The sequence below is a fragment of the Strongylocentrotus purpuratus genome, unplaced genomic scaffold, assembly GCF_000002235.5.
Source record: "Strongylocentrotus purpuratus isolate Spur 01 unplaced genomic scaffold, Spur_5.0 spur5_scaffold_8, whole genome shotgun sequence".
Taxonomy (NCBI): domain Eukaryota; kingdom Metazoa; phylum Echinodermata; class Echinoidea; order Camarodonta; family Strongylocentrotidae; genus Strongylocentrotus; species Strongylocentrotus purpuratus.
The window spans coordinates 15,529,585-15,554,801 of record NW_022145614.1 but is presented as its reverse complement, the minus strand read 5'-3'; the positions used below and the strand labels follow the sequence as shown (position 1 = coordinate 15,554,801).

General features: G+C 37.2%; 1 protein-coding gene across 3 annotated transcripts in view; it reads right to left on the bottom strand.

Moving 5' to 3' along the window:
* Positions 1–23,295, bottom strand: part of KIF15 (kinesin-like protein KRP180) — a 50,392-nt gene extending 27,097 nt beyond the window's left edge. The window contains exons 1-21 of one of the 3 annotated variants that reach the window (XM_030975044.1): positions 23,191–23,295; positions 20,847–20,880; positions 20,056–20,230; positions 18,832–18,908; positions 17,973–18,010; positions 17,029–17,129; positions 15,830–16,009; positions 14,292–14,393; positions 12,952–13,185; positions 12,262–12,320; positions 10,948–11,011; positions 9,737–9,893; positions 8,386–8,492; positions 7,060–7,221; positions 6,012–6,210; positions 4,362–4,477; positions 3,335–3,514; positions 2,554–2,832; positions 2,063–2,170; positions 1,408–1,644; positions 187–264 (exon numbers count right to left, since the gene is read on the bottom strand). In XM_030975044.1, coding sequence (XP_030830904.1) covers positions 187–264; positions 1,408–1,644; positions 2,063–2,170; positions 2,554–2,832; positions 3,335–3,514; positions 4,362–4,477; positions 6,012–6,210; positions 7,060–7,221; positions 8,386–8,492; positions 9,737–9,893; positions 10,948–11,011; positions 12,262–12,320; positions 12,952–13,185; positions 14,292–14,393; positions 15,830–16,009; positions 17,029–17,129; positions 17,973–18,010; positions 18,832–18,908; positions 20,056–20,230; positions 20,847–20,880; positions 23,191–23,197 — 2,694 coding nt within the window. In that variant the 5' untranslated portion in view covers positions 23,198–23,295. 3 annotated transcript variants of the gene reach the window in all.
* Between the last annotated feature and the right edge of the window lie 1,922 nt (positions 23,296–25,217).

Below are 25,217 nucleotides of genomic sequence, written 5' to 3'. Positions count from 1 at the left end.
TTACAGATTATTTTTCGCCATGAGTGAAAGCCATTCAGGCCTAATGCATTTAATGTATCAATGCTACTATGACGTTCTTCCACATGAGAATAGCAATAAGAAAGCTAACATATTTTATTCACTTGACCTCTGTTAGCATCTGAAAATAATCCTCATTTATAATTTTGAGCATACTGAATGACTGACCTGGAGCTGTTCTCTGTCTTCCGTTAGGTTCTCCAACTCTCTGGATTGGCCGCACATTTCATTCTCTAGCCGTACCACCTGCACAAAAATACAAACAGAAAAAACAATAAGCAATCATTTTTCATTGTTCATCCTCTTATAGTCTATGCTATAAAAACACCTTAAAGGCCATCTGTACTAGTGTAAAGGAGGGATTAGACCACCCTGCAAGTTCACTGAAAAGGTGGTTATCTCATCAACTCAGCTCTCAAATCACATAAGAAAAAGAGGATCTTGGGGGACTAATGGTCACCAATTAGGCATTGTTTGTTATATAGAGGGCACAAGAAGCTACAGGCAGTGCAGTGTGGCTTTAAGGCTTATGAAAACACTTGACTGCAAATTTTTAAGAAGTATTTCTTCAGTTTTTCTTTTTCTGTTGATTGATGTATAAACCGATTTACAATCCCATAAGTTGGTGCACCTCTAAGAATAAGGAAAATGGTACAAGATCATGATGTGTGCTCCAATACTGCATGGGCCAATTAAGTTGCACAACTCTTTGCCTAAACCTCATCTACCTAACCCTATATCTTTTTTTTTTTGTGAAATAATTATTGCCTGGGGCAGGGGGATTGTAAAAACTATTTAATCTTTTATGTGAGGGGGAAAAGATGTTAATTGTCATAATAGACTAAATGCACAGACTTAACACCGCCATTGGTGCTTGCATACTAGATGTCTGCTTCAACCATAGACATTAGGCAGCCTATTTAAGTTGATGCTCTTAAGTTGATGAAAGTAAACATATTTTTCCTAACAGAGAAGATTACTACCCCTGAGCAAGTATCGCCAGAGCAAATATCACCAGAGCCAGTGTTACCAGAAAAGGTGTCACCTGAGGAGTGTTTCACAAAGATCCTAAGTTGGACTTACTATTATGGAAAGCTGTTAGCATCCTTGAAAATATATTGTAAAAGTTATTTAAAAGGCATAAGATGTTGATTCAAATCCTTCATATTTTCTATTATCATGGGAGATTTCATATTCTTGATGTAGAATTTATGAAAATCCTAAATTACTTCAATTTTTGCTTTTGGAAATATTTAATATTAAGGCTACAAATGGCTCTTCATAATTTCTTAGTCCAACTTAGACTTAAGTTCAACTTAAAGGAAAAATCACCAGAACAAGTGTTACCAGAAAAAGTGTCACCAGAACAAATGGCAGATAAGTTCTTACCTGAGCATCAAGGGCTGCCCTAACCCTGTCCCAGTCCTGGGTGACCTTGCTCTTCTGTTTCTTCTCCTGTCCGATCTCCTTGTCTGCGGCTTGAAGCATCACCTTGAAGTCTTCCGCCTCCCCTCTGGTCATCTCATAGTCTCTCTGCAGGGTGCTGATTTGGATGGTTGCTTCGGCTAGCCTGGTGGTCAGGTCTTTCTCATGCTCCTGCCACGCCTGGGACTCGGTCGAATAGAGCTGGTCAAGCGAATGATACATTGAAATATACATTGAAATATACATTGAAAAATACATGTGTACATTGGAATATATATTGAAATCACTGTGAATGACAGGAACTGAAAAACCAATTGTGTGGGAACATAGTGCTTTCAAATACCACTTAAAATCTGGGCATGGATGAAATTTTCATGAATTTTTCATGAATGTTCCAGATTTGTAAAAGTTCCACGTTCTGAAATTGGATTACAAACAATGAATTTTTAAATTTGCAAAATGTTCATATCAAGAAGATTTCTGGTTTAATAGTGTTAGACTTTGAAATATTTCAACAAAGTATAGAAGCAAATTATGCACTCATTTTCATTTTGTTTCTCCACCTCAGTACCATGTAATACATTGCTGCCATATGCTATTGGGTTTGAAAAGATCATACCTCTGTAATCTGCTGTAGCTGATGATCCAATTTACTGCTATTCTGCAACATCTTGTGTTTCTGTGACTCATGCTCCTCCAACTGCTGTTGAAGATTGGCATTCTTGTCCTGCAATCAAGGAGATTCAGACATCAGTTTATATATTGTTTCATTAAAGGGATAGTTGAGTTCTTATTTCAGACTGCAAATGCCTTCAAAGTGCATGGTTATTGCTCTTATTCTTATTCATGACATTTATAGTGCCCTTTTAGGATCTAAAATTGCTATAAAGATAATTTTAGACCCATACCAATTCAGGTCTCATTGGGCTGATATTTTTCAGTTTTGAATGCTTTAATACATTTTTTTCTCTAAAGAAACGGTTTTAAAAAAAAACTTGTTAAAAAGTTGACTATAGATTTCAAAATTTTTGGGTCAGTCGCAAAGGGCAATACAACATTTTTTTTTTAGGCCTAATGACAATTTCTCTGGACTTGGGTTATAAAACCAACCTGCAGCTTCTGAAGCTCAATGGTAAGAGCCTCGTTGCACTGTTCAATCACATGCTCCGGCATCTCCTCATCAATGATCCCTTCCTCCGACATGGCAGGCGAAGAGTTAGTCACCAACACATCCCCACTGGGGGCAAGACTGTTTGCGCTGTGGCTCCTCAAGGGACTGCCGTTATCAGACAAGCCAGCGAAACCAGGCCCGCCCGGTGTCTCTCCCGCTGTTCGGAGCACCGTACGCGAACGCAGCTGGTAGGTTACTTTCTTGGGTGTGGTGATTGACTGAGAATGGGTGCAATGTATGAGCATGAATTAATATACAAATGTGATACTGTGTAAAAATGCCTAATTTGATAATTGCAAAAATGTAGTTGGCTATATAATGTTGAAGGTGGTGAAAGGTTAAAGGGATCTGGTATTTTGTCTCAGATTCTGAGGAAAAAAAATCCTGGATTTAGCTCATGCTGCAATGATAATTATAAACCTTTAGGTCAGTCAGGAACCCCATGACTTTTACAAGCCGATCGCCTGTCTGATTATCAAGCTATTTATGATTGGAAATCTAAACCAAATTTTGCATTTGCCTAACGGTTTTCATAACACTACAGTCTATTGGGGAAAACGAGTATGGTAAAACTGGTCACTCAAAAGATTTTTACTTCAAACAGCGGACCATTTCATCGATTAGAGCAAAGATACAGCCAGACTTGTTGTACATGTTCCTAGAGACTCTTCAGAACATATCTTTGGTGGGAGAGGGTAGACTTGTAGACTTGTGACTTACTTTGATGGTCTGCATATGGATGTCATTCATTGCGTCCCGGTCCATCCTGTTCTTGATTTTCATTCCTTGCAGCGTCTTCTCCATGTCAAGGTTGGCTTTTTTGTACGCTGCCAGCTCTGACTCCAGGTCAAGACGGGTCGTCCTTGTCATCTCCTCTTGCTCGGCGTGCTCCTGCTTGGCCTGATTATGATAATGGGGGCAAAGGTCAAAGGTTACTTTCTTGGTGCTGCAACATTTGCTCCAGTGATTGGTATTTCCAAAGGGTTACAATGTTCAGGAAAGGACTTATTTCTCAAATGAGAGTTGGACCATCTCTCCTTTTGCATTACATCATTGAGAAGAAAAAGAAATTACACCACTCTACATTACATCTAGCAAAGGCCACTTGGTAAGAGTCTAACCTGTCCATAAAGATCATACAAGAGAAAGTGCATGCAAAGTGACCGATGTGGATAGGTGTCCTAGTTTCAGGGAATGATCTACTAAATATTTTCTTTCAAAAAGTAGCAGGTGAGGTGACCTTCCATGACATGTTCACAACACAAACACGTATTTTGTCTTATTACATGGAAGCAGTTAAGTAGACTACTCTATAGACAGGTGACCTTTTCAAGACAGGTTCTTCAAAACACATGTTCTCTAACAGATGTAAGCAGTGACGGTGACCACAACAAACAGGTGACCATTTAAAAATAAGAATTAGGAATTTTTAGCACGATATGCCTTCAAAAATAAGTTATCACACTTTCAGCGGCAGTGTAACTGGCAATACGCGGTAAATCTGTACCAAAAAGCGAATATAATTCGCTGCTTGATCATGCAGCCATTCAATGACACAATATGTGAACTCTCAAATCGCAGCACATGACAAAACAAGCTTAATTGTGGCTTTAGCACCAAAATAAAATTGAAATAATTTTTTTTTTTTTTTAATTGGATTATTCGGAAGGGTTGGCAGGTATAGAGGGGCCTGCTAAGACAGAGTTTTAAAATAAGTGTGCTTGATGAGATGAAGAAGCAAACTTACATTTTCCAGCTCATCTTGCAGCTTCTTGATCTGTGATTTAAGGATGACCAAAGTTGACGTTGGAACTTTCTCCCCGTCTACAGGAGTGCTACTGTACCGACGATTCTTGGACAATCCTGAGTCACAAAAGAAACACTACAATGTTGAACCCCTTCTGTGTAACCAAGTTCTTTTAAACGATTCAATTAATTGTCATAAATGAATTTTCAAGTGTGAAAACTGGTAACTCAATTGCATATGTCATTATCAAATCGGGCTTAAGAAAGATATTCATTAGGAATAAACTTAAATATTAGGCAACATTCTTCTGCTTCAGAAAAAGATCTTGAAGGTAAAGACCAGTTCTGGTCATGCGAATGCATTGTGAAAGAAACGTTGTGGAATCTATCAGAAAAGGTTGATCACCTAGCATATAAGTATTGGTGTGTACTGCAAGGTTCTGGAATCATCAAAATGATAAGAAATTTGGCCCAGTCTTGGTTAAGTTACAAGCACTGTACACAGAAAGATGTATATGAGACTTCGCGACACATGCGCGATATCTATCCGGTCCGGATAGATATAATTATTTACCAAATATATCAATTAGTAGGCGGTTTCCCGGCAAAATTTGTATCATCACGTATTAGTCAAAACATATTCTTTCACATGATTGGTATTAAGAGCTTCCATTTCATTTTTTGAGAGGGGGGCATTTCAAAAACTGGTCTATACCTTTAACAATAATAACAAAACAAGTGTTCAATACTTGAGTTGTGGGGGCTAGATTTGCTGCTGATGGCATGGATGGGGTTAAGTTAACTTTAACACGGAGTACCAGTAGTATGGTGAGCCAGATATAAAATATAATAGAATAAGATAGAAAATACAATAGGAGGACCTCAGTTTTATTGACAGCTAATTGTTTATGACAAGGCAAAGTCTCAAGATGCATATAGTACAACTATATCTACTTGATAATGCAAAATCAAAATTAAATTATTGGGCTACATTGCTTTTCTTCTTGTTATATATACCCAATAGGATGTGAACATTATTACATTAGCATTATTAAACATGTGAAAGAATGCCAGAATGCTCCCCAAAACTGGAGAACATGCACCTAAAGATCAGAAAGTACAGAAAGCAGGAACAAATCTGACAACCAGTGTGGCAATCCATTGTGAATTGCCTTAAAGAGGAAAGCTGAAAGGAGCTTCGTAAAAGACATCAACTTGAAGTATACAGCAGAGTAATGCTAGAGGCAGATATGCCAACCTCTTGACACAAAAAAACAGACTGAGTATCCTTTAAAAAAAAACATCAGATTTTGGAGAGAAAAATCAGATTTTCACAAAAACTTGACACTACCACTGGCCCGTTGGCCCAAGGCCAGTGAAATTTGAGAAAAATGTTTTACGGGTAAGAACGGTCAAGTAAAATGTTTGCTCTATCATTAATATTCAATTGTAAAGCAAAGTTTTTTTGGGGTTGCGGGGGTTTACTTTTCTATGCAATTCAGCGGTTATTATGGGGTTTCTTATCTTTTCTTTTTTTTGAAGGATGAAAAAACGTATTCTAAGAGGTGATATCGTATTATCGTATTTCACTCTTATTATTGTACTAAATACGATTTAATCATACTGGTTGGCATCTCTGTAGAGGACATACCTTCTCTGAGTTCAAGGAAGAGTGTCTCCAGCTCCTCGGCCTTGGTTGCAGCCATGGCTTCCCCGCTACGTACGGCCTCCATCATCTTCAGCTTCTTGTTCTGTGCTCTCAGGGATTGGTTCTCCACAACGTAGCGCATGACAAAGGGGTTGTGCTCCAGCTGTTCCTGCAGCTGCTCAATCTCTTTCTTCAAGTTCTCCTGTGTAGCAGTATGAATGAACCAAGGCAGTGTGAACAAACCAAGGCAGTGTGAATGAACCAAGGCAGTGTGAACGAACCAAGGCAGTGTGAATGAACCAAGGCAGTGTGAACGAACCAAGGCAGTGTGAATAAACCCAGGCAGTGTGAACGAACCAAGGCAATCATACAATGTAATTCAATGTTACTCTGGAATTTCATGTCTAAGATAATACACCCCTTCATGTTTAAGGCCGCCATTTTAATTTGCAAGTAAACATTGCATCAAAAATTTTTAAAGGTGCATGTATTGTTGCATCACTGCCTGCGCTGCGCGCTCACATCACATTGACACATGCGCTTTGCATGCTTCATAAAATAAAAGTTACTCGCAATTTAAAATGGCGCCATGCAATGTTAGCGCATGCGCACTCTCGTAACCATGAAAGGGTGTATTACCCCGAAAAAGATTCAATAAAATTCACTCTAGAAATAAAAGACTGCAAATAAATGATGATCAACCAAAGAATATAAAAGGAAAGTGCGCAATTGATGAGATAAGTATAGATGAGTAAATAAAGTAGTCTATCATATCAATAGAAAAAGTAGTCCCATACCTGCGTTTCAGAGTAGGTAATTTTCTGAATCTTCTTGTATTCATCTCTACAGGTCATAAGGTCCAAATAACCCCATAACATATATACAAAAGTGTATACCAGTCACTGCATGAAAAAGAACTCAAAATGTTTTAGACAGTGTATTTTAGGCTGATATCACAGAACCCAAGCAGTACAGTGAAATTAACTATGCCCCTCTCCCCCCACCCCCAAAAGGACAAAATTATTAAAAAGAATCCTGCCCGATGACTTACATTTAGGAGGTCTCTGTCTTCTTTTAACAAAGCCTTATTCTTGGTCTTCTGAAGCATGTCGATGGTGCTGTTCCTGAATTTAATGATCATCTTGTTGGAGCTGATGACCTGATCACGTTTACTGCACAGCTCCTCTAGACTGCTGACCTTCTCTCGCATCTCCTTCAGAAAATAACAAGAGACGTGACGTTAAAGAGAAAGTTGAGTTCTGGTCATGCGATTTCATTGTGAAAGAAACGTTGTATCGATCAGAAAATGTTGATCATCTAGCATATCAGTATTGGTTTATAGTGCAAGTTTCTGGAATCATCAAAATGATTTTGGCCTAGTCTTAGTAAAGTTACAAGCGATGTACACAGAAAGATGTATATGGGACTACGCGATATCTATCCATTCCGGATAGATATAATAATTTACCAAATATATGGCGGTTTCCCCACAAAATTTGTATGATCACGTATTAGTCAAAACATATTTTTTCACATGATTGGTAATAAGAGCTTCCATTTCATTTTTTGAAAGGGGGACATTTCCAAAACTGGTCTATACCTTTAAATGTGACAACAATAACAGTTGGGGACAGACCAAGAAAAGGGTCAATTTTAAATTAAGCCGGTAAAAATGCAAGTGCCTTCTTATTTCAAACAGATGAACCATTTTGTTTTAATTATAATTTGTAATGTTACTTGATGAATAACAAAACTCCCATATTGACAAAGACTTTGAAAATATTATTGTCGTTTTGTTTTGTTTTTATTTTGCTGCTCTTCCTTTGATGTGATAAGTGAAATAGGTAGCTTTTCTTTTGCTCAATTCGTAAATCTTAGAAATCTTTACAGAGAGGTTTTTTGGTATATGTTGTCTTCAATCTGTGAAGAGGATCAGACTACAAGTATTGTTGTCATTCACTTGGTTTATCGCCATTTGCTCTTTATTAACGATTGAATTATTATAATAATAATAATATGGATAATCATACAGCACCGGTATCCGCCAGGTTCTGACATTCATGGTGCTTCAATTACACATTATTAGACAATATGGGTAGTAGCCAAAATGATCATTAGACAAACTGGCGATTAGACTGACTGGAAATTTGACTAAATGAGCAATATACCAAATGGGTAGTAGACTTATTGGAGATTAGACCATACAGAAATTAGACCAAACTACTATTAGCCTAAATGGCAGGTCATTAGACCAAATGATAAGTAGACAAATTGATTATTAGACCATGTGGATAGTAGACGGGCTGGGTGTAGACCAAACCGCAATTCACCCATTCCCTTGACACTGATCATTACTGTATCATGACTATGTAATTACCCTTTTCTCGACTTCGACAATGTCCCTCAGACTCATAGCCTCCAAGAAATACTTCTTCCACTTGCCGCCGCTGCTGCCTGACTGCTGTCCTGATACTGGCCCATTACCTGCAGTCATTCAAATGAAGGAAGTGATATCATTATGCAGGGATTGGGTAACTTTGTCTCAGATTCTGAAACAAAATCCTGGATTTAGCTCATGCTTCAATGATAATTATAAACCTTTAGGTCAGTCAGGAAACCCCATGACTTTTACAAGCCGATCGCCTCCCTGATTATTTAGATATTTATGATTGGAAATCAAAATCGAATTTTGCATTTTCTTAAAGGTTTTCATAACACTACAGTGTATTGGGAAAAACGAGTATGGTAAAACTGGTCATGCAAAGATTTTGTACTTTTTTGAGGCACTTTTTGATCATTTTGAAGCACAATTTAATTAGGACTTCAATATTACACCATATCACAGACACTGATAACAAGTAGTGCAGTGCATCTAAGATTTAACATTGTTAAACGATGCCTTTAAAGATCCTATCCGATGAAAATACAACTTTATATCAATGGAAAGTTGAATTAACGTTGAATACAAATATAAAGGAATAACAATTTTTTTCATCTCAGTATTGCAATAAAGCTAATCAAAACCTCATCAATTTGATTTAAACCTTTTCTTTCATTTATCTGTATTATTATACTTCAGGTAGTGTTGTGTATTTTTTTTTTTTTTGGTAATGTTGTATTTTGTCATGTCATTGTAATCTGGTACTTACATTTATTGTTTAATTATATAATTTCTTTAGGTTGGTCACTGATAAAGGTCACTTCCTTTCTGGCTGCTATTTATCAAGCAACTTTGATATTGTATGTTAATGTCTTTTATTCTTGTTTATGTAACAATGTATAATCCATGTATGTATTTCATTTGTTTAATTGCTTTGGTGAAATAAAATTGAACAATGGAGCAAATACCACTGCAGAAAACTTCAGGTCACCTGTCATGCATGCATAGCTGCCAACTTTCACAGCAAAACTTAGGAATTTCTCAAAGCACAATTAGGAATACAGTCTATTTTGCATAGTTTTCACGCAGAATATTTCAGGAAAGAGGAGGAATTGAGGGTTCAAAACAATAGCTTGAAGACCAACTTGAAGTCCTCCAAAATAGAAAATGTTTGGCAGCTATGATGTATGTAAGAAAAAAAGAAAAAAAGGATTCGGAGGGGGAAAAAACGACATCTAACAACATTCCCCCCCCCCCCCCCCCTCTTGAGTAAGAAAATTTGGAAAAAATCAGGAATAAATCGGGAAACCAATTCAAATCAGGTAATTATCAGGCCTGATGTACTTACTCTCCGTGCTGCTATTAGACATTTGACTATCACCGGATTCACTGGGTCCCCTGGGGATCGACCCTTCAGCCCCTTTCATACACAGGGCTTCCCTCAGCCTACGGATCTCAGCTTGGAGGTGCATCACGTTGCCCTGGGTGTCTTCGTTCACCACAGCCTGGTAGGGTAGATAGAGGATGGCCAAAAGGGGAAAGGAAGGGAGGATAGAACAAATGATGCATGATCAAATGAAGAATAAATTTTACCATTTTACACTTTAAAACAGGGTGAAATTGCAGAGAAACACCGTTGGGAAAGTTTTTTGCCCTATTTTCCTTCTTCCAATTAGATTTCAGCTGACGCTCTTCGTATATTTATCATCACCAAAAAAAGATATAACAAAGATCTGCATCAATCCCAGATTTTAAAAAAAACATGCCAGAACACTTTTTCAAATTTGTATTTATATTCACATTGTTTTACTTGATTCTGACCTATTTTACTCACATTTTTCGGTAAGAAAAATATTTCACTTAGACTTTAAAAATCAGCTTGTCATACTAGTGTTGAATAAGACATCTTCGGTCCACATACTCTCAAATATATTGTTCCAGTGAAATTGTAGATAAACACACAGGGATGATATGTATCTACAAAGAAGGAAAAAAGGGTTCTCAGTCTGGAAAGAAGTGAGGAAATCTCCAAAAGTTTTTTAATTTTTGTTGCATGATTCTCTTTTTAATAACACCTTTTATGACATTATGATCCTTTCAATGCCACTTTAAAGATAAAGACCAGTTATGGTCATGCGATTACATTGTGAAAGAAACGTTGTGGAATTGATCAGAAAAGGTCGATCATCTAGCATATAGTATTGGTGTGTACAGCAAGGTTCTGGAATAATCAAAATGATAAGAAATTTGGCCCAGTCTTGGTAAAGTTACAAGCACTGTACACAGAAAGATGTATATGGGACTACGCGACACGTGCGAGATATCTATCAGGTCCAAATAGATATTTATAATTTACTAAATATATCAATTAGTAGGTGGTATCTCGGCAAACATCACGTATTAGTCAAAACATATTCTTTCACATGATTGGTAATAAGAGCTTCCATTTCGTTTTTTGCGAGGGGGCGTTTCCAAAACTGGTCTTTATCTTTAAACCAGGCAGACTGAAAAAGCAGATAAAACCTTGCATAAACTCCACATTTTCTTTGATATCCTTACCCTGTTTTTGATCATCTTTGCTCGCCTGGCAAATTTCAGGGTTGAAAGTGTCTCACCAAAGCACCTGAAAAAGCAGAAAAAGAACATTTGAAAATATCAATCTAACAGTGCATTACAGATGAATTATGTCTTGCATCATGACATGAACTTCAATTGAATGTCAGTAAAATACCTGTCAAAAAGCATCTGGTGAAGATGCACGTATCTCTTGAGGCCATTAGATACTATTGCAAGTCTATTATTAGTATCTATTATAGTACATTACCAGAGACGCCAACCTCTTGACTAGTGCTGTAGTCAAACGTTTAACCGTCCGGTATCCGATTTATGCCCCTCCACCTGGCACTATGCCTGGCAATGTCTCCCAGCTCAGTAATCTGTGAGTTGACTCACCGCTCCGAAACTAGAACAACACTCCAATTTGTCTGTCAACTTGGTTTGAAAGTAATCTTTGTAATAGATCTCAATATGTAGTTTATAATAATAATAATAATTCATCCAACTTTTACACACGGCGTACCACAAGGTTCTATCATAGGTCCTCTACTGTTTTTAATTGACATTAATGATCTTACACATACTTCTAAAAACGACATTGTTACTATTATTTGTGACAAGTTCACAAGCACAAATGGCGCCTACAAATGCATCTCACAGTTAAATGAAAGTCCTTCCTGCTTGCTGCAAAAAAAAAAAAAAAAAAAAAAACTATTTAAAAAATAAAAAAAAAATTAAATAAATTGTTTAACCGAAAACCGTCCAGTTTTGACTGGCGGTTAAACAGAATTGGAGATATCCGTGATGTTACAGCACTACTCTTGACACAAAAAAAAACAGACTGAGTATCCTAAAAAATCAGATTTTGGAGAGAAAAATCAGATTTTCACGAAAACTCGACACTACCACTGGCCCATCGGCTCCGGGCCAGTGAAATTTCAGAAAAATGTTTTACTGGTAAGTACGGTCTAGTATAATTTTAGCTCTTTTTCTTAAAATTTAATGAGAATTTTTTTTTTTTAATGAAAAAGTTTAAGAGGTGATATCCTATTTCTCTCTTATTATCGTACTAAATATGATTTATTCGTACTGGTTGGCATCTCTGCATTTCAAGTCTCCCTACAAAATAATGCACAAAAGTCTCCCTACAAAATAATGCACAAATGTACAGTACTGCGCAACAAGGCTTTAAATCAATTCAGAGCAGTTACTGAAGACCTCAAGTGTCTCTGAAAAAGGCCCAGATGCAGAAGGGTTTATCTACACTATGTACATCAAATTATCATGGATGGCTTTGGTTAGTTACATGACACTTACTTGGCATCGGGATGTACATTAGCAATGATGTAGGTCTTAGCATTGCCTCCCAAAGAATCCTAAAAGTCAAATAAACACAAATAGGAATAGATCAATCTGCACTTTTCAAACTTTCACCCCAAAAAAATATGTTTACAAAACAGGGGGCAACCTGTAGTGTTATTAGGATGCAGCGTAAGACTGCTATTCTTTGAAAACTTTTGCAAGTTTGAAATTGCATTTGAATATTATCATATAAGGAAGGGTGTACTCATTTCTGTATGTACCTGTAACTAAGGAGGTAAAGAACAAAATGAAAACAAGCATAGATTCAATAATCCAGTAAATATTATGCACCCCATTTCATCTTCATCAGACACATTCTTGTTGAGGCATTGTACACATACATGTACAGGGCCCCGTCTTACAAAGAGTTGATATGAAACTTATTTGCGATTGGTATCAATCGCAACTATGTACATAAGAGATAGGAGACTGCAAACTTGCGATTGATTGGAGGACTTACGATTGATTTGGATCAATCGTACCTCTTTGTAAGACGGGGCCCTGGTAAACAAATCACAGACAAATTATACCTTGGTGAAAGACAGAAAAGACAGAGAGGAGGAAAAGGAAGGAAAAAAAATCAAAATAAAGAAAAAACATAGAAGGAATAGACAACGAGGTAATAACTACAAATGAGAAATTTACCCTGAGGAGGAAGCTGAGCTTGGAATCCCTGTAGGGGACATGCCTCTGCTTGCCATGAGCGATGTCCACGAGAGCCATGATGACGTTGCCTAGGATAGACAAGGACTTGTTGATACTACCGGCCTCCTTTAACCTGACTCCTATGGCCTTGGTGTCCTTCTGTCTCTCGCTCCCTGCAAGGTCCACCAGGTGGAGCTGGGAGACTCGGATGTTCGACACTCCTGCTTTCTTCTCCTATTAAAAAAAATAATGCAAGCATTATCACAAAGACTTGGGTTTGTTGCCAGGTAGAAACACAGTCAAGAAAATAGAATCAGTTGACATCCATTGGGCAAAAGAAAATTTGAAATGTGCGTATAATTAAAACAGCAACAAGTACAGAAATTGCTCTTTGATTACAAGGATAATCATTTTTCATAAAATTTTCATAATTATACAAGGCGGGTGTTTCACAAAGATCTTAAGAGGAACTTATCTTAAAGTTGGACTGAACAATTATGAAAAGCCATTGGCATCTTTGAAAATATTTTGTAAAAGTTATTTTAAAATTTATAAAATATTGATTCAAATCATTCATATTTTCTATTATCATGGGAGATTTCATGTTCTTGATGTGGAATTTATGAAAAGTTTAAATTACTTGAATTTTTGCTTTTGAATATATCTTATTTTATGGTTATAAATGGCTTTCCATAATTTTTAAGTCCAATTTAGAGTTAAGTTTGACTTAGAATCTTTGTGAAACACCCCCCAGTATCTGAAACTGAAGTCTGGGGATAGCATTGTAATCAGAATTAATAAACGGTCTGAGTTTGAGGAGCATGAATATACATATCGTTCAATTCAAAACATGCAAGAGATTTTCATCATTTCTGCATTCACTTTACAGGGGTGATAGTGAGCACTAAAAAAAAAATAGGTTTTTTGTTTTCCCCTCAACCACGCCCCCCTTGAGTAAAAAAAAACAGAAGAGGATTTGCGGGGAAAAAATGGCATGTATCAACATTCCCGCCTTTCAAGTGAAAAAAATTTGGACAAAATTAGGGCAAATTAGGGAAGAGTAGAGAAAATAAGAGGGAAATCGGGAAAATCAGGATAAAATATGGAAGAAGAAAAAAAAATTCGGAAAAAAAAAAAAAAAAAAAAAAAAATCCAGATTTTTTTTTTTTTTTTTTTTTTTTTTTAATAAATCGGGAAGAAAAAAAAAATCGGGAAAAAATCGGGAAAAATAAAAAAATCGGGAAACCGATTTAAATCGGGTTTTTATCAGGCCTGACTTTAGTTTGCATACCGAAGGCAAATCTTGTTGTTGGATTTCAAACTGTTAAGGTGATTGTTACCTTAGATTCTATTGAGACAGTAAACACTGCATGACTCCTGGAGCTCTCTCGGTTCATAGAGGTCGCTGCTACTCTCCTGTTGTGCCATCCAGCTTGAAGGACCTAAATAATCGATTGGGGAAAAGGTATGTGAGTGCATGTTTGTTTGTTTATTTGTTAATTTAACCTGACTGCTATTAAAGGCAGGCTTTACTACTTCAGCTAGAAGGGATTAGACCACCCAGCGAGCCAGCGAGGTCACTGTGACAGGTGGCTATCTCATTAACTCAGCTCTCATTTAACAATAGAAAAAGAGGATCATGGGGGACCAACAGGCACTGATTGGGGAAGTTTTCTATATAGAGGGAGCAAGTAGCTACAAGTAGGACAGTGTGCCTTTAAAGAAAGCATGTGTATGCTTGTAAGTATTCAAGCAACCAGGGGACTGACATCTTTAAGTTCTCTCCGATGGACTTGATAATGAGGATTAATCCTTAATAAAGGGCACTAGCGCATTGACTTGGTTTTTAACCCGGGACCTCCCGGTTACGAGACAACTGCTCTACCACTGAGCCATCGCACCTCCTTCAATACGCCTCAATACTACATATATCATTTTGCACTCAACCAGTATTATGAGGGGTGATAGTGAGCATTAAAAAAAAATTAATGGTTTTTTTTCCCCTCAACCACGCCCCCTTGAGTAAAAAAAAAAAGAAGAAGAAGATTCCGGGGGGAAAATGACATCTAACAACATTCCCCCCTTTTTGAGTAAAAAAAATTGGGAAAAATAGGAAAAAATAGGGAAGAATAGAGAAAATCTGGAAAATTCTGGGAAAAAGAAGGAAAAAAAATCGGGAAAAAAATCGGGGAAAAGAAAGTTGGGGAAAAAAAAAAATATGGACAAAAATATATACAAATCAGGAAACCGATTTAAATTGGGTTATTATCAGGCCTGTATTACTTTCACTGAGCTTTTAACTCACAATTAAGTATGTCCAAGCCAGAGCTCATGTTCATTCACGTGTGAAACAAATAAGACATCTTAAACAACTCATGTACAGTAAATTCATGTGGAACTGCATTAAGACATTGAAAGCCAAAATAATTCTACTGGAGTTATATGAAAATTCATGTCATCATATCAAAGTCAAATTGGATTCAACAGGACTACTAAACCAAGTCCAAAATGAACAAGGATATCACACTTGTATAGTGTCACACAAGTATCAGGAAGGTGGTTTATTTAAATTTTTGTCAGTGTGACTACATGAAACTTCTGACCCATGCAGGGGTGATAGTGAGCACTAAAAAAAAAATGGCATCTAACAACATTCCCCCATTTTGAATAAGAAACTTGGGAAAAAATAGGGGAAAATAGGGAAAATAAGGGAACAATCTGAAAAATAGGGGTAAAATTGGGTTGGAAAAAAAAATCAGGGAAAAGAGAAAAGAAAATTGGGACAAAAAAAATTGGGATAAAAATAATAAATCGGGAAACTATCGGGCAATTATCAGGCCTGCCCATGAAAATTCTAACTGTTAGTGGGACTACTTACACCATATGCTTCACTGGCGCTAGCTACGGCCCTCTCGATCAGTCCGTCCACGAAGACTCCTTTCTTCATGTTCTCCCTGAGGTGGAGCCCCAAGGAGGCAGGATCCAGGAGATCGTAAATCTGCTCGTTGTAGATCTCCAGGAAGGAGCAGCGACAGAGGAACTCGTAGCGGTCACCGTGCTACAGGAATAACAAAAATAGGCAGAAGGAGGGTGAGAGAGAGAGAGAGATGGTAAGAGAAAATGTGATATTTGGAGAAGGACAGAACAAACTTAGTCATACCTGCCAACCTTTCAATGCAAAAATAAGGATTACGTCAAGGCAAAATTAGAAATACAGTCATTTTTAATACTTTTCACACAAAAGTTTTGACAAAAGAGATGAATCAAGGATCCATAACATTAGTTTGAGAGCAAAAAAATAGGAATCATTCCTCCAAAATAGGCAGCTATGCAAAGTGCAGAGAGGTGCTGAATCAGAGAGAACTGAACAAGAAGAAATGAAAGAGATATAAGGGGAGAGGGAGAGAGTATGATGAGAGAGTGAGAGGGGGAGCTTTACACTGGACGTGATAAAGAGAGAGGGACAGAATAAGGTGGTATGAAAATTGTATGCATGTAGATGTAACAAATAGAGACAAAAGGTGTGTAGAGTACAGACAGAAAGATAAAGATATAGACAGAGATAGAGAGAAAGAGAGAGAGAGGGGGAGGGAGGGAGAGAGAAAAGAGGGGCACTACAAAACAGGCACAAAGACAGAAAAAAAGAAAGAGATATTGACAGAGATACATGTAGAAAGAACAAGAGACACAGAGAGAAAGAGAAAGAGAATGGGCACTACAAAACAGGCAGCTGTTCATTAATTTGACTGTGTGAAATACTTTATGCCTAATGAATAATGCTAACATCTCATTTATAATCATTTCTGGTTTTCATAATACTTTGAAAATGAGGGGGTTAACAAGAGCGATACACACTTCTGAAAGAGATGTCTCTAAGTCGATTTTGAATCATAGATAAATCAGCTACTAGTATGACATAGTGACCCTATTCCTGCCTACCTTCTCTCTCTCTCTCTCTGTTCACAAGACTGAAGATATGTACTCAAAACTTCCCTGGAATCTCTCGTTGCGATGTCTTAAATTGATTTTGAATCAATGCAAAAACAGCTAAGACATAACGACCCTATTCCTTCCTACCTTCTCTCTTTCTCGGTTCACCAGACTGAAGAGATACTCAAAACTTCTTGGAATCACCCCTCGCATTTCATGATGGAAGTTATCTCCATCTTCACAGGGCCCTGAACAAAAGAGTGAAAGAGAAAGATGAAAGAAGACATTGTTTCTATTTGAAAGGTATAGACCAGTTCTGGTCATGCGATTGCATTGTGAAAAAAACGATCAAAAAAGGTTGATCATCTAGCATATTAGTGTTGGTGTGTACTGCAAGGTTCTGGAATCATCAAAATGATAAGAAATTTTGGCCCAGTCTTGGTAAAGTTGCAAGCACTGTACACAGAAAGATTTATATGGGATTACACGAACAAGTTGCATAAAAATACGTCCCGATTTATATGATATTACATGCTGTATTTAGAATATTAAGGCATTTTAAGAGCCATGTTTTTCAGGGGAAATTTTTTATCTGATGTTCTTCTACACTTGATAATACAATGATAATACTCACAAATTATTATTCACCTCTTCCCAGAACTCAACCTTCTCTTTAATATTTAAGCCTTGATATGATATGAATTGGGAAAAAGTGGCGTTTTTTTCTTCATGATGACCCAAGTGTAATACGCTTCACATTTCTGTATCTTACAACACAGAGCACAGGAAATAAAAGTCATAATAATAATATGCATTTATAAAGCACAGACTCTATGGAAATATATTCAATTGCACTGCACGAGCTCCTGTTGTGCTTAAAAAATATACGCATAGGGCGCTTGATACACACAGTTGCCATTTATTTACACCTATTTTTTTTAAACATGCTGCGGTTTAAGAAGGGAAGTTAAAGGGGTATCAAAAATAGTTAAACCTGAAAACTGCCATGTCATACATAGTGTTTGTCCCTGAGGACATTGTTTATGATTCAATGAAGTCATACACTGTAAAATAGTCTTGCACTGACTTACCAAGCATCGTGAATGTCTTGCCAGAACCAGTCTGCCCACTTTGAAAAGGAAAAATGAGAAATTAGATGATTGATATTCAAAGAACAAGTATTACATGTGTACCTGTAGCTATTCAAAATGTTGAATTCAGAACATTTTGCAAATGAAGATTTATATTGTAAATCCTTTCAATATTATTTCTGTAATAAATTCCTACAAACATATCAGAGCAAAAATCTGTAAGAAAGTACATTACAAATATATGTAATTTATTTTTATAACATACAACAGGACAAGATCCCTGTTTCATCAAACTTGTTATCAATGACAAGTATTCCTGTTACAAGCTACTGAAATTGTGGCATTTGATTGACTGACAAGTTTATGAAACATGGTGGCCCAGAATGAAAGCCTGATATAGAATATTATACAAATAATGAATGGTTATGAGTTCAATAGTGCGAATATTTTCATGAGTTGAAAGATTAACATTCTATTCAACGAGGCGTCAGCCGAGTTGAATAGAATTAACGTTAATCTTTCAACAAATGAAAATATTTGCACCATTGAACGAATGAAAAACTTCATTATTTGTTTTATACAACATCAAAGAAGATCTAATAGAACGTTAATCAACAAATTATGCTTTACTCCTTATATTAAAGATATATTAACGTTGGAGTCATGCCTTCTTGATTACATATAGATTGCCTTCGCGTCAGATACACGCAGGGATACGCGAGCGCACGGCAGAAAGGTACGCAGTGTGCATATAACCAAAAATGCATGACCGTGCAATATAACATCTATTGAATATCATGTGACCAACAATCCTCCAATCAAATGACAAGGATCCACGTAGGTGTTGTATAATACTTACTATGCAAATATAGTGCCATTAAATCCTCCAACACAACTTTCAATAATTCTCTTTCCCACTGCTGTGAAGACCGATTCCTGGACAGAACAAGAAGAACAATCATTAGCTTGATTTCTATTTTTGTAGCAATCCCCTCCCCACCCCAAATCTGTCTCTCTTTCTATCTCTCTCCCTTTTTTTCTCCAGTTCTATACCCTCCTCTCCTCTCCCCTGATCTCTTGTCTTTCTTCCATTTTCTTTCCATTCTCCCTTTGTCAAGGAACTGTTCTACATCTACATGTAAGTTCCACCCACATTCTTTAAAATTAAATCATCTAAATTGCGATTAACTCAGCCATGTTACCAAATTTCCCATGTGTACAGGTGCGTAATCCCTCATCTTAAATCTATCTTCTCTTACTCTCTCTCTCTCTCTCTTTTCATAACCTCCCAGATGGCCTGACCCTTACCAGTTGCCACAGAAAACCTCCTAGCCCCCCCCCCCCTCCCCTACCAGCATTACCCCCATCCAAGAGCAGTCTGTCACTATTTGGAGGGCATTCATTACCTGTGTGGTACCAGTATTTGCAGCAGTCACATGATCATAGGTGAAGACCTTGTCTTAAATCTATCTTCTCTTACTCTCTCTCTCTCTCTCTCTCTCTCTCTCTCTTTCATAACCTCCCAGATGTCCTAACCCTTACCAGTTGCCACAGAAAAACTCCTACCTCCACCCCCCCCCCCCCCCCACCGCCATTACCCCCCATTCAAAAGCAGTCCATCACTATTTGGAGGGTATATTAATACCTGTGTGGTATTTGCAGGAGTCACATGATCATAGGTGAAGTCCTTGTCTTAAATCTATCTTCTCCTACTCTCTCTTTCTCTCTCTCTCTCTCTCTCTCTCTCTTTCATAACCTCCCAGATGGCCTAACCCTTACCACCATCACCCCTCCCCATCCCCCTCCCCCATCCAAAAGCAGTCTGCCACTATTTGGAGGGCATGATAATACCTGTGTGGTATTTGTGGGAGTCACATGGTCATAGGTGAAGACCTTGTCTTAAATCTATCTTCTCTTACTCTCTCTTTCTCTCTCTCTCTCTCTCTCTCTCTCTCTCTCTCTCTCTCTTTCATAACCTCACAGATGGCCTAACCCTTACCACCATCACCCTCCCCATCCCACTCCCCCTACCACTATCACCCCCATCCAAAAGCAGTCTGTCACTGTGTGGAGGGCATAATACCTGTGTGGTATTTGCAGCGGTCACATGATCATAGGTGAAGACCTTGGGTTCTGGTTTGGAGTGCATGATGATGGTGTCAGGCAGCCGCACCTCCAGGCACTGCCCAAAGGCCGCGTCCGCATCATGGCTCTCTGACGGCCTCACCCGAACAAATACCTTGATGGCATCCCCTTCGCTGAAGGATTTAAAGAACACAGAAGATATAATACAATAATTTCAGATGAACTCAAAAAATTAAAAACTATAGTATCTCAGTGTACTTTTCAGAGAGATAATATTCAAATTTAAATATTTTTAATGCAGGTTGTCATCTTCATAACTGACCATAAATATCTAATGAATACATTAAAACCTACACTGTGTTTTGTGTTTGGTGGTAGTGGTACCATTATTTCAGTTTTTGTAGGTGTTGTCGTAAATGTGGAAAATTTAATATTGGTACCTCTTTGACATATACCATTTCACTCTAAAATAAATTGTATGTCTCACTCTCTATTTCCTTCCAAATTTGTCTTTTAGAAGTAAAATCTGTCTTCTAATTGGTCTTTGGACAGATTTGACTGTAAATGACAATGACATGTACACAGTAAAAGAAAGAAAAATACTTGTTGTACATTTAACCCTCCCAGCACAAGGATTAACTTTCAGGTTGAAATTGAGAACATACTGTTCTTCAAATTGGCAACACTAATATTTTTTCTCTCAATACTACACTGTTAAAATAAAATGGAATGTCTCTGAAAACAATATAATTGACAAAAAGTCAGACAGGTTGGGGAAACATTAGTTACCTTGCATCGTTTGCTGCCTGTTCCTTGAGTTTCTCTGCAAAAAAGAAAAGATAAATCAAGCCAATATTAAATTTCATGTCAATCTCAAGAAACATTTTAAGTTCTAACTTCTAACATGACCTCACGGCTAGTTATCTCTTGCAAGCATAAGCAGGGAATTACCTAGACCAATTTACTAACATCAAATCTTAATCTTATGCATACTTTTTAACAAAGTTTGTTCAATGTAGTTCATTCTTTAATGACAGGTTAATCATGGAATAACTGGTCATTAGGTTCCCAGTAGAGAAGCATACAGTATGTATTTGAATATTTTAGTAAACCGGACTATTATCTAATCTTGCAGAATTTGAAAAATACAATGTAGTAAATACTCTAATCTTATCTAGAGTTTCCAGACTAGATTATCATCATTATAATACATGTAGTTTTCAAACCATTTCATCCAGGAAAAATACATTTAGAAATTAGAAGGAAACATAGAATCAAGCGACTACCGGTACATTGATTTCTGGCCCTGAATTTCAAACTTCATACTTTGCCCTTTTTTCAAGCGATTTTCCATTTGTTTCTTATTCTTTGATTTGTTAATCAAGAATCTTCATAATTTGGCAGCTGGATATCTCATTGTAACCTTAATAATATAAACTATTTCATTATCTTTGTTCAAAGGTGTTTCTGTTTTTTTCTGAGAGAAATTCACTTTAAAAAAAATATTTTCTGACCCTACATTCCTTTGGCAAGACATTGATCTACATTTTCCACACTCCACCCAGGTGACGTAAATGGGTACCAGGTAGGAATTTATTCCTTGAAATGCTAGAGTGCCGTATGGCAGCTGTGCTTAAGCCAGGGTAATAATCGGGAGCGCCAGGAGGGTCAAATCTGACTGACATCAGACATGAGTGCTATACAAGAACCCATTATTATTATTATTATTACAAGTACATGTACTGTACATGTACGTACCTGATACCCATCATCTTCATCATCATCATGCCCATTGCCAATTTCACAAGCTACATGTATGTGTCAGAGGAAATTCAGCATCTAGCCCAGGCCAAGTAACATAAAATATTTTTCTATGTAGAAGACTACCTTACCTCTATTGTCAGAGACTTTTGTCAACTTTCTTTATCTTAAGTGGAACTGGGAGACTCTCATTTTCATTTACACCTGTACCTTAAAAGATATGTCAGATTTTCTGTTTACAATTCCTGCAAAGGGATTACATGTACCTCAGCTCAACATAAAAAGGTAATAAGTTGAGTCCTCATCAAAAATTCCCATTTTTGACAGTCTACTTTAAAAATTCACCATCTAAATACTAAGTTACACTTATGCGATGTAAATGTAGCTCCATTCTGTCATTTGTCTTCTTTTCAATGCTGTCAGTAACACACAAAACCACTAATTTGCTTTGTAAGTGATCTCTTGAAGTTATTGGTGTTGTTTCTTTTATTCATTTGTAATTGTAAGCAAAGCCTCAAACATGGGTGACTTTCTCCCAAGACAAGTAGGAGAGAGGACGTTACTACTACAAATGTACTTGCCTTGGCCTTGGGCCAAAACTTTGTAACAAAAAAACGCAACAAACTTGCTGAGAAGTATCAAGTCGACAGTCTACACAAAGCTATAAAAATAAAATGTACTCATCAGTCATCAGAAGGGAAAGAAGAAGAGGACATAAGAGAAGAAAAAGAAAAGAAAATATCATCAAAAACTAGAGTCTTACTCTTACTCTTAGTCTTACTCATATCTAATAGAGATTTAAGAAGAGTATGAATTTACAAATAAGTCAACAACAAAAAAGTGAAAGGCGCAAATATTCTCAAAAAAGAATGACACCAAAAAACAACATCACCATGCACCAGTCCATGTCCATCATCCAACTTCAAGTCCAAGATTCCATGATCTTCATCTATGATCTAGCTTGCTCTTGTTGATTAAATTTAATTAAGTCCACGAATCATGATCACATAATCAGTCGTCTTTTAGTTTAATTCAGTGATTCATCCCCAGAAATATAGATGCATGACATGTGACATTTTATCATTCCACTTTATTATTTGTTTATAGATCTAGACCAACCAATTCAAAATGCAAACAAACGGTTTATGCAAGTTCAGTGTAGTCCAACCGACTCGCGCTCGCTGGCATAGCGCGCAGCAACGACTCGAAACCCCGAGGTTACCCGGGCTCAACAGCTGCAGTTGAGGAGCGCCGAAGCACAGGCGTGAAACATAAAACAGATCACAAGGCAAAATGAGTAAAATATTAGCTAATTGCATTGAAATTAGGTATGAATATTAAGCTGGAGTAAAATCAGTTTTTGAACACTTACTACTCATGTCAGCTCCGTTTTGATTTCATAAATAAGTTGAATATAAGGTACAATTTTATGTACGTTTGTGCGAGGTTCAACAAAACTGTGTTCGAAATTTGCCTCCAAAACGTGAAATTGAGTGCGCCAGCTACGGCAGGTCAGGGTGCAATGTAACGAGAAGAAAAACATTATTTAATTGATTGATTGATTTTTTATTCGGCAAGCTTCCAACATACAACAATATACAATAATAAAAGATCAAAAATAAGTCAGCTTGAACAGGATAACCCACGAAAGCTCGAGAGCTTATTTTCAAATATCAATACGGATGGGGTAGTGTAGTAGGACAGTCGCCCCCCCCCCCACTCAGTGTTATTTAGGGTACGCGTATGCTCGTTCCCTCATTTTGAAAGCACCCCCTATCTGAGGACTGCCAACATTTCCGAACCCCCCTATCGCGGGCTTTTCGCGGACTTTTCCTGCCTTGGAGACCCCCCTAAATACGGAAAAATGCTCAATGTACCCCCCTAAATTCGGAACAATTTCTCAGGAGTCCAAAGAGATGAGAGAGAAAAAGAAAAAACACCCCCTTTTTAAAGAAATCTCCTGGTGAAAAGTCAAATACACCCCTTTTTTTACAATTCTCGGGACTTTGTCGCACTCGAAAAGTACCCCTTTATCGGACATTTTGGTAACACGCATGCGGTCATTCCGACCCCGGAGTGGGGGGGGGGGGGCGGGAGTCGCCCCCAAATAATGATTTTCGTTTCCCCGCATCCTCAGCTGAACACTTCTTCCGGGTTACAATATGATAAAATGAAAACGATGGTAAAATCTGTTTAGGCCCATCCTATTATACATGTATGAGCTATATTTAGCTAGTGCTTGGGTCCAATTTAACACAGAGCAAAGTAATAGGTAGGCCTAGGTGTTACTCCGGCATTTGAAGTCTTGTGCCCATCTGTCCTGGGCTTAGCCCAGTCCTGAATTATTATTTATCATCTCTTTTGCACATAATTATTAGCATGTTGAGTTCATACAACATTAATATTAAAATCAACTCTAAAATAACAATGACTAGGCCCATATCATAATTATTTATAAGGAAAGGTCCACTCACATTTGATAGTGTACAACATAAAAATTCAATAGCTAAATTAACCAATGGAGAAGAAGGATAGTATGCAAATGATTTGATTTGATTTGTTTTGTTTTATACATGTAGTCCACATGAATGGAAATTCTTTTTTCACATGGTTAGAAGGTATATACATTACATAAAGCATAGGTCAATTGAACAAACTTTAAATTACACATTGCTCATTAACCACCGAGTAGGTCATATTAATAATTTAAGCTTAATCTTTATAGAATCAACACTAAATTATTATTTTTTAAATCATACTTTTAAATTTTAGTATAATTATGATCACATTATCTCATTAATGACTGTATATTTAATTCAAATATTCATGTATGAATAATATTAATACATGTGAGGTGAAGCATAGTGAGAAGGTATTCTATAACAAAGAGAAGGATCAACGTGGGAATGTAAAGCATTAAGTAAGAATGATGATAACAAAAGTAAGGGGGAGTTATGTTAATGAGAGAGTTGAACACTGACTTGGAGAAAAGTAAACAAAGTAAAGATCATTAACCCTGATCACTGGATTCAAACAGAATCTAATTATGTACAAAATAGTTCACTACACTATGACAAAGCCTATTATTATAGTCTATCGTTATTTATATTTTTTTTTTTGTAACCTCTTTGAGCTCCATTGCAACCGGAACGAAAAACGAAATGTTTAGATTTTCCCCCATCTCCATAAACGCACAAAGGGGAAACTTCATCAATGTTTATACCACAAGCTTCCCCCACATCTTTATACAGATAACTACCTATGCCCCAACTGTGCCTGGGGTAGTGTTCCATTTTAATACCAACCCAACTCCACGGTGTCCCTACGTGTACTGTCTCAGCGGCAGATCAAAGAGGGAAGACCCCCCCCCCCCCCCGTGCACTCATACCAAACCATTCT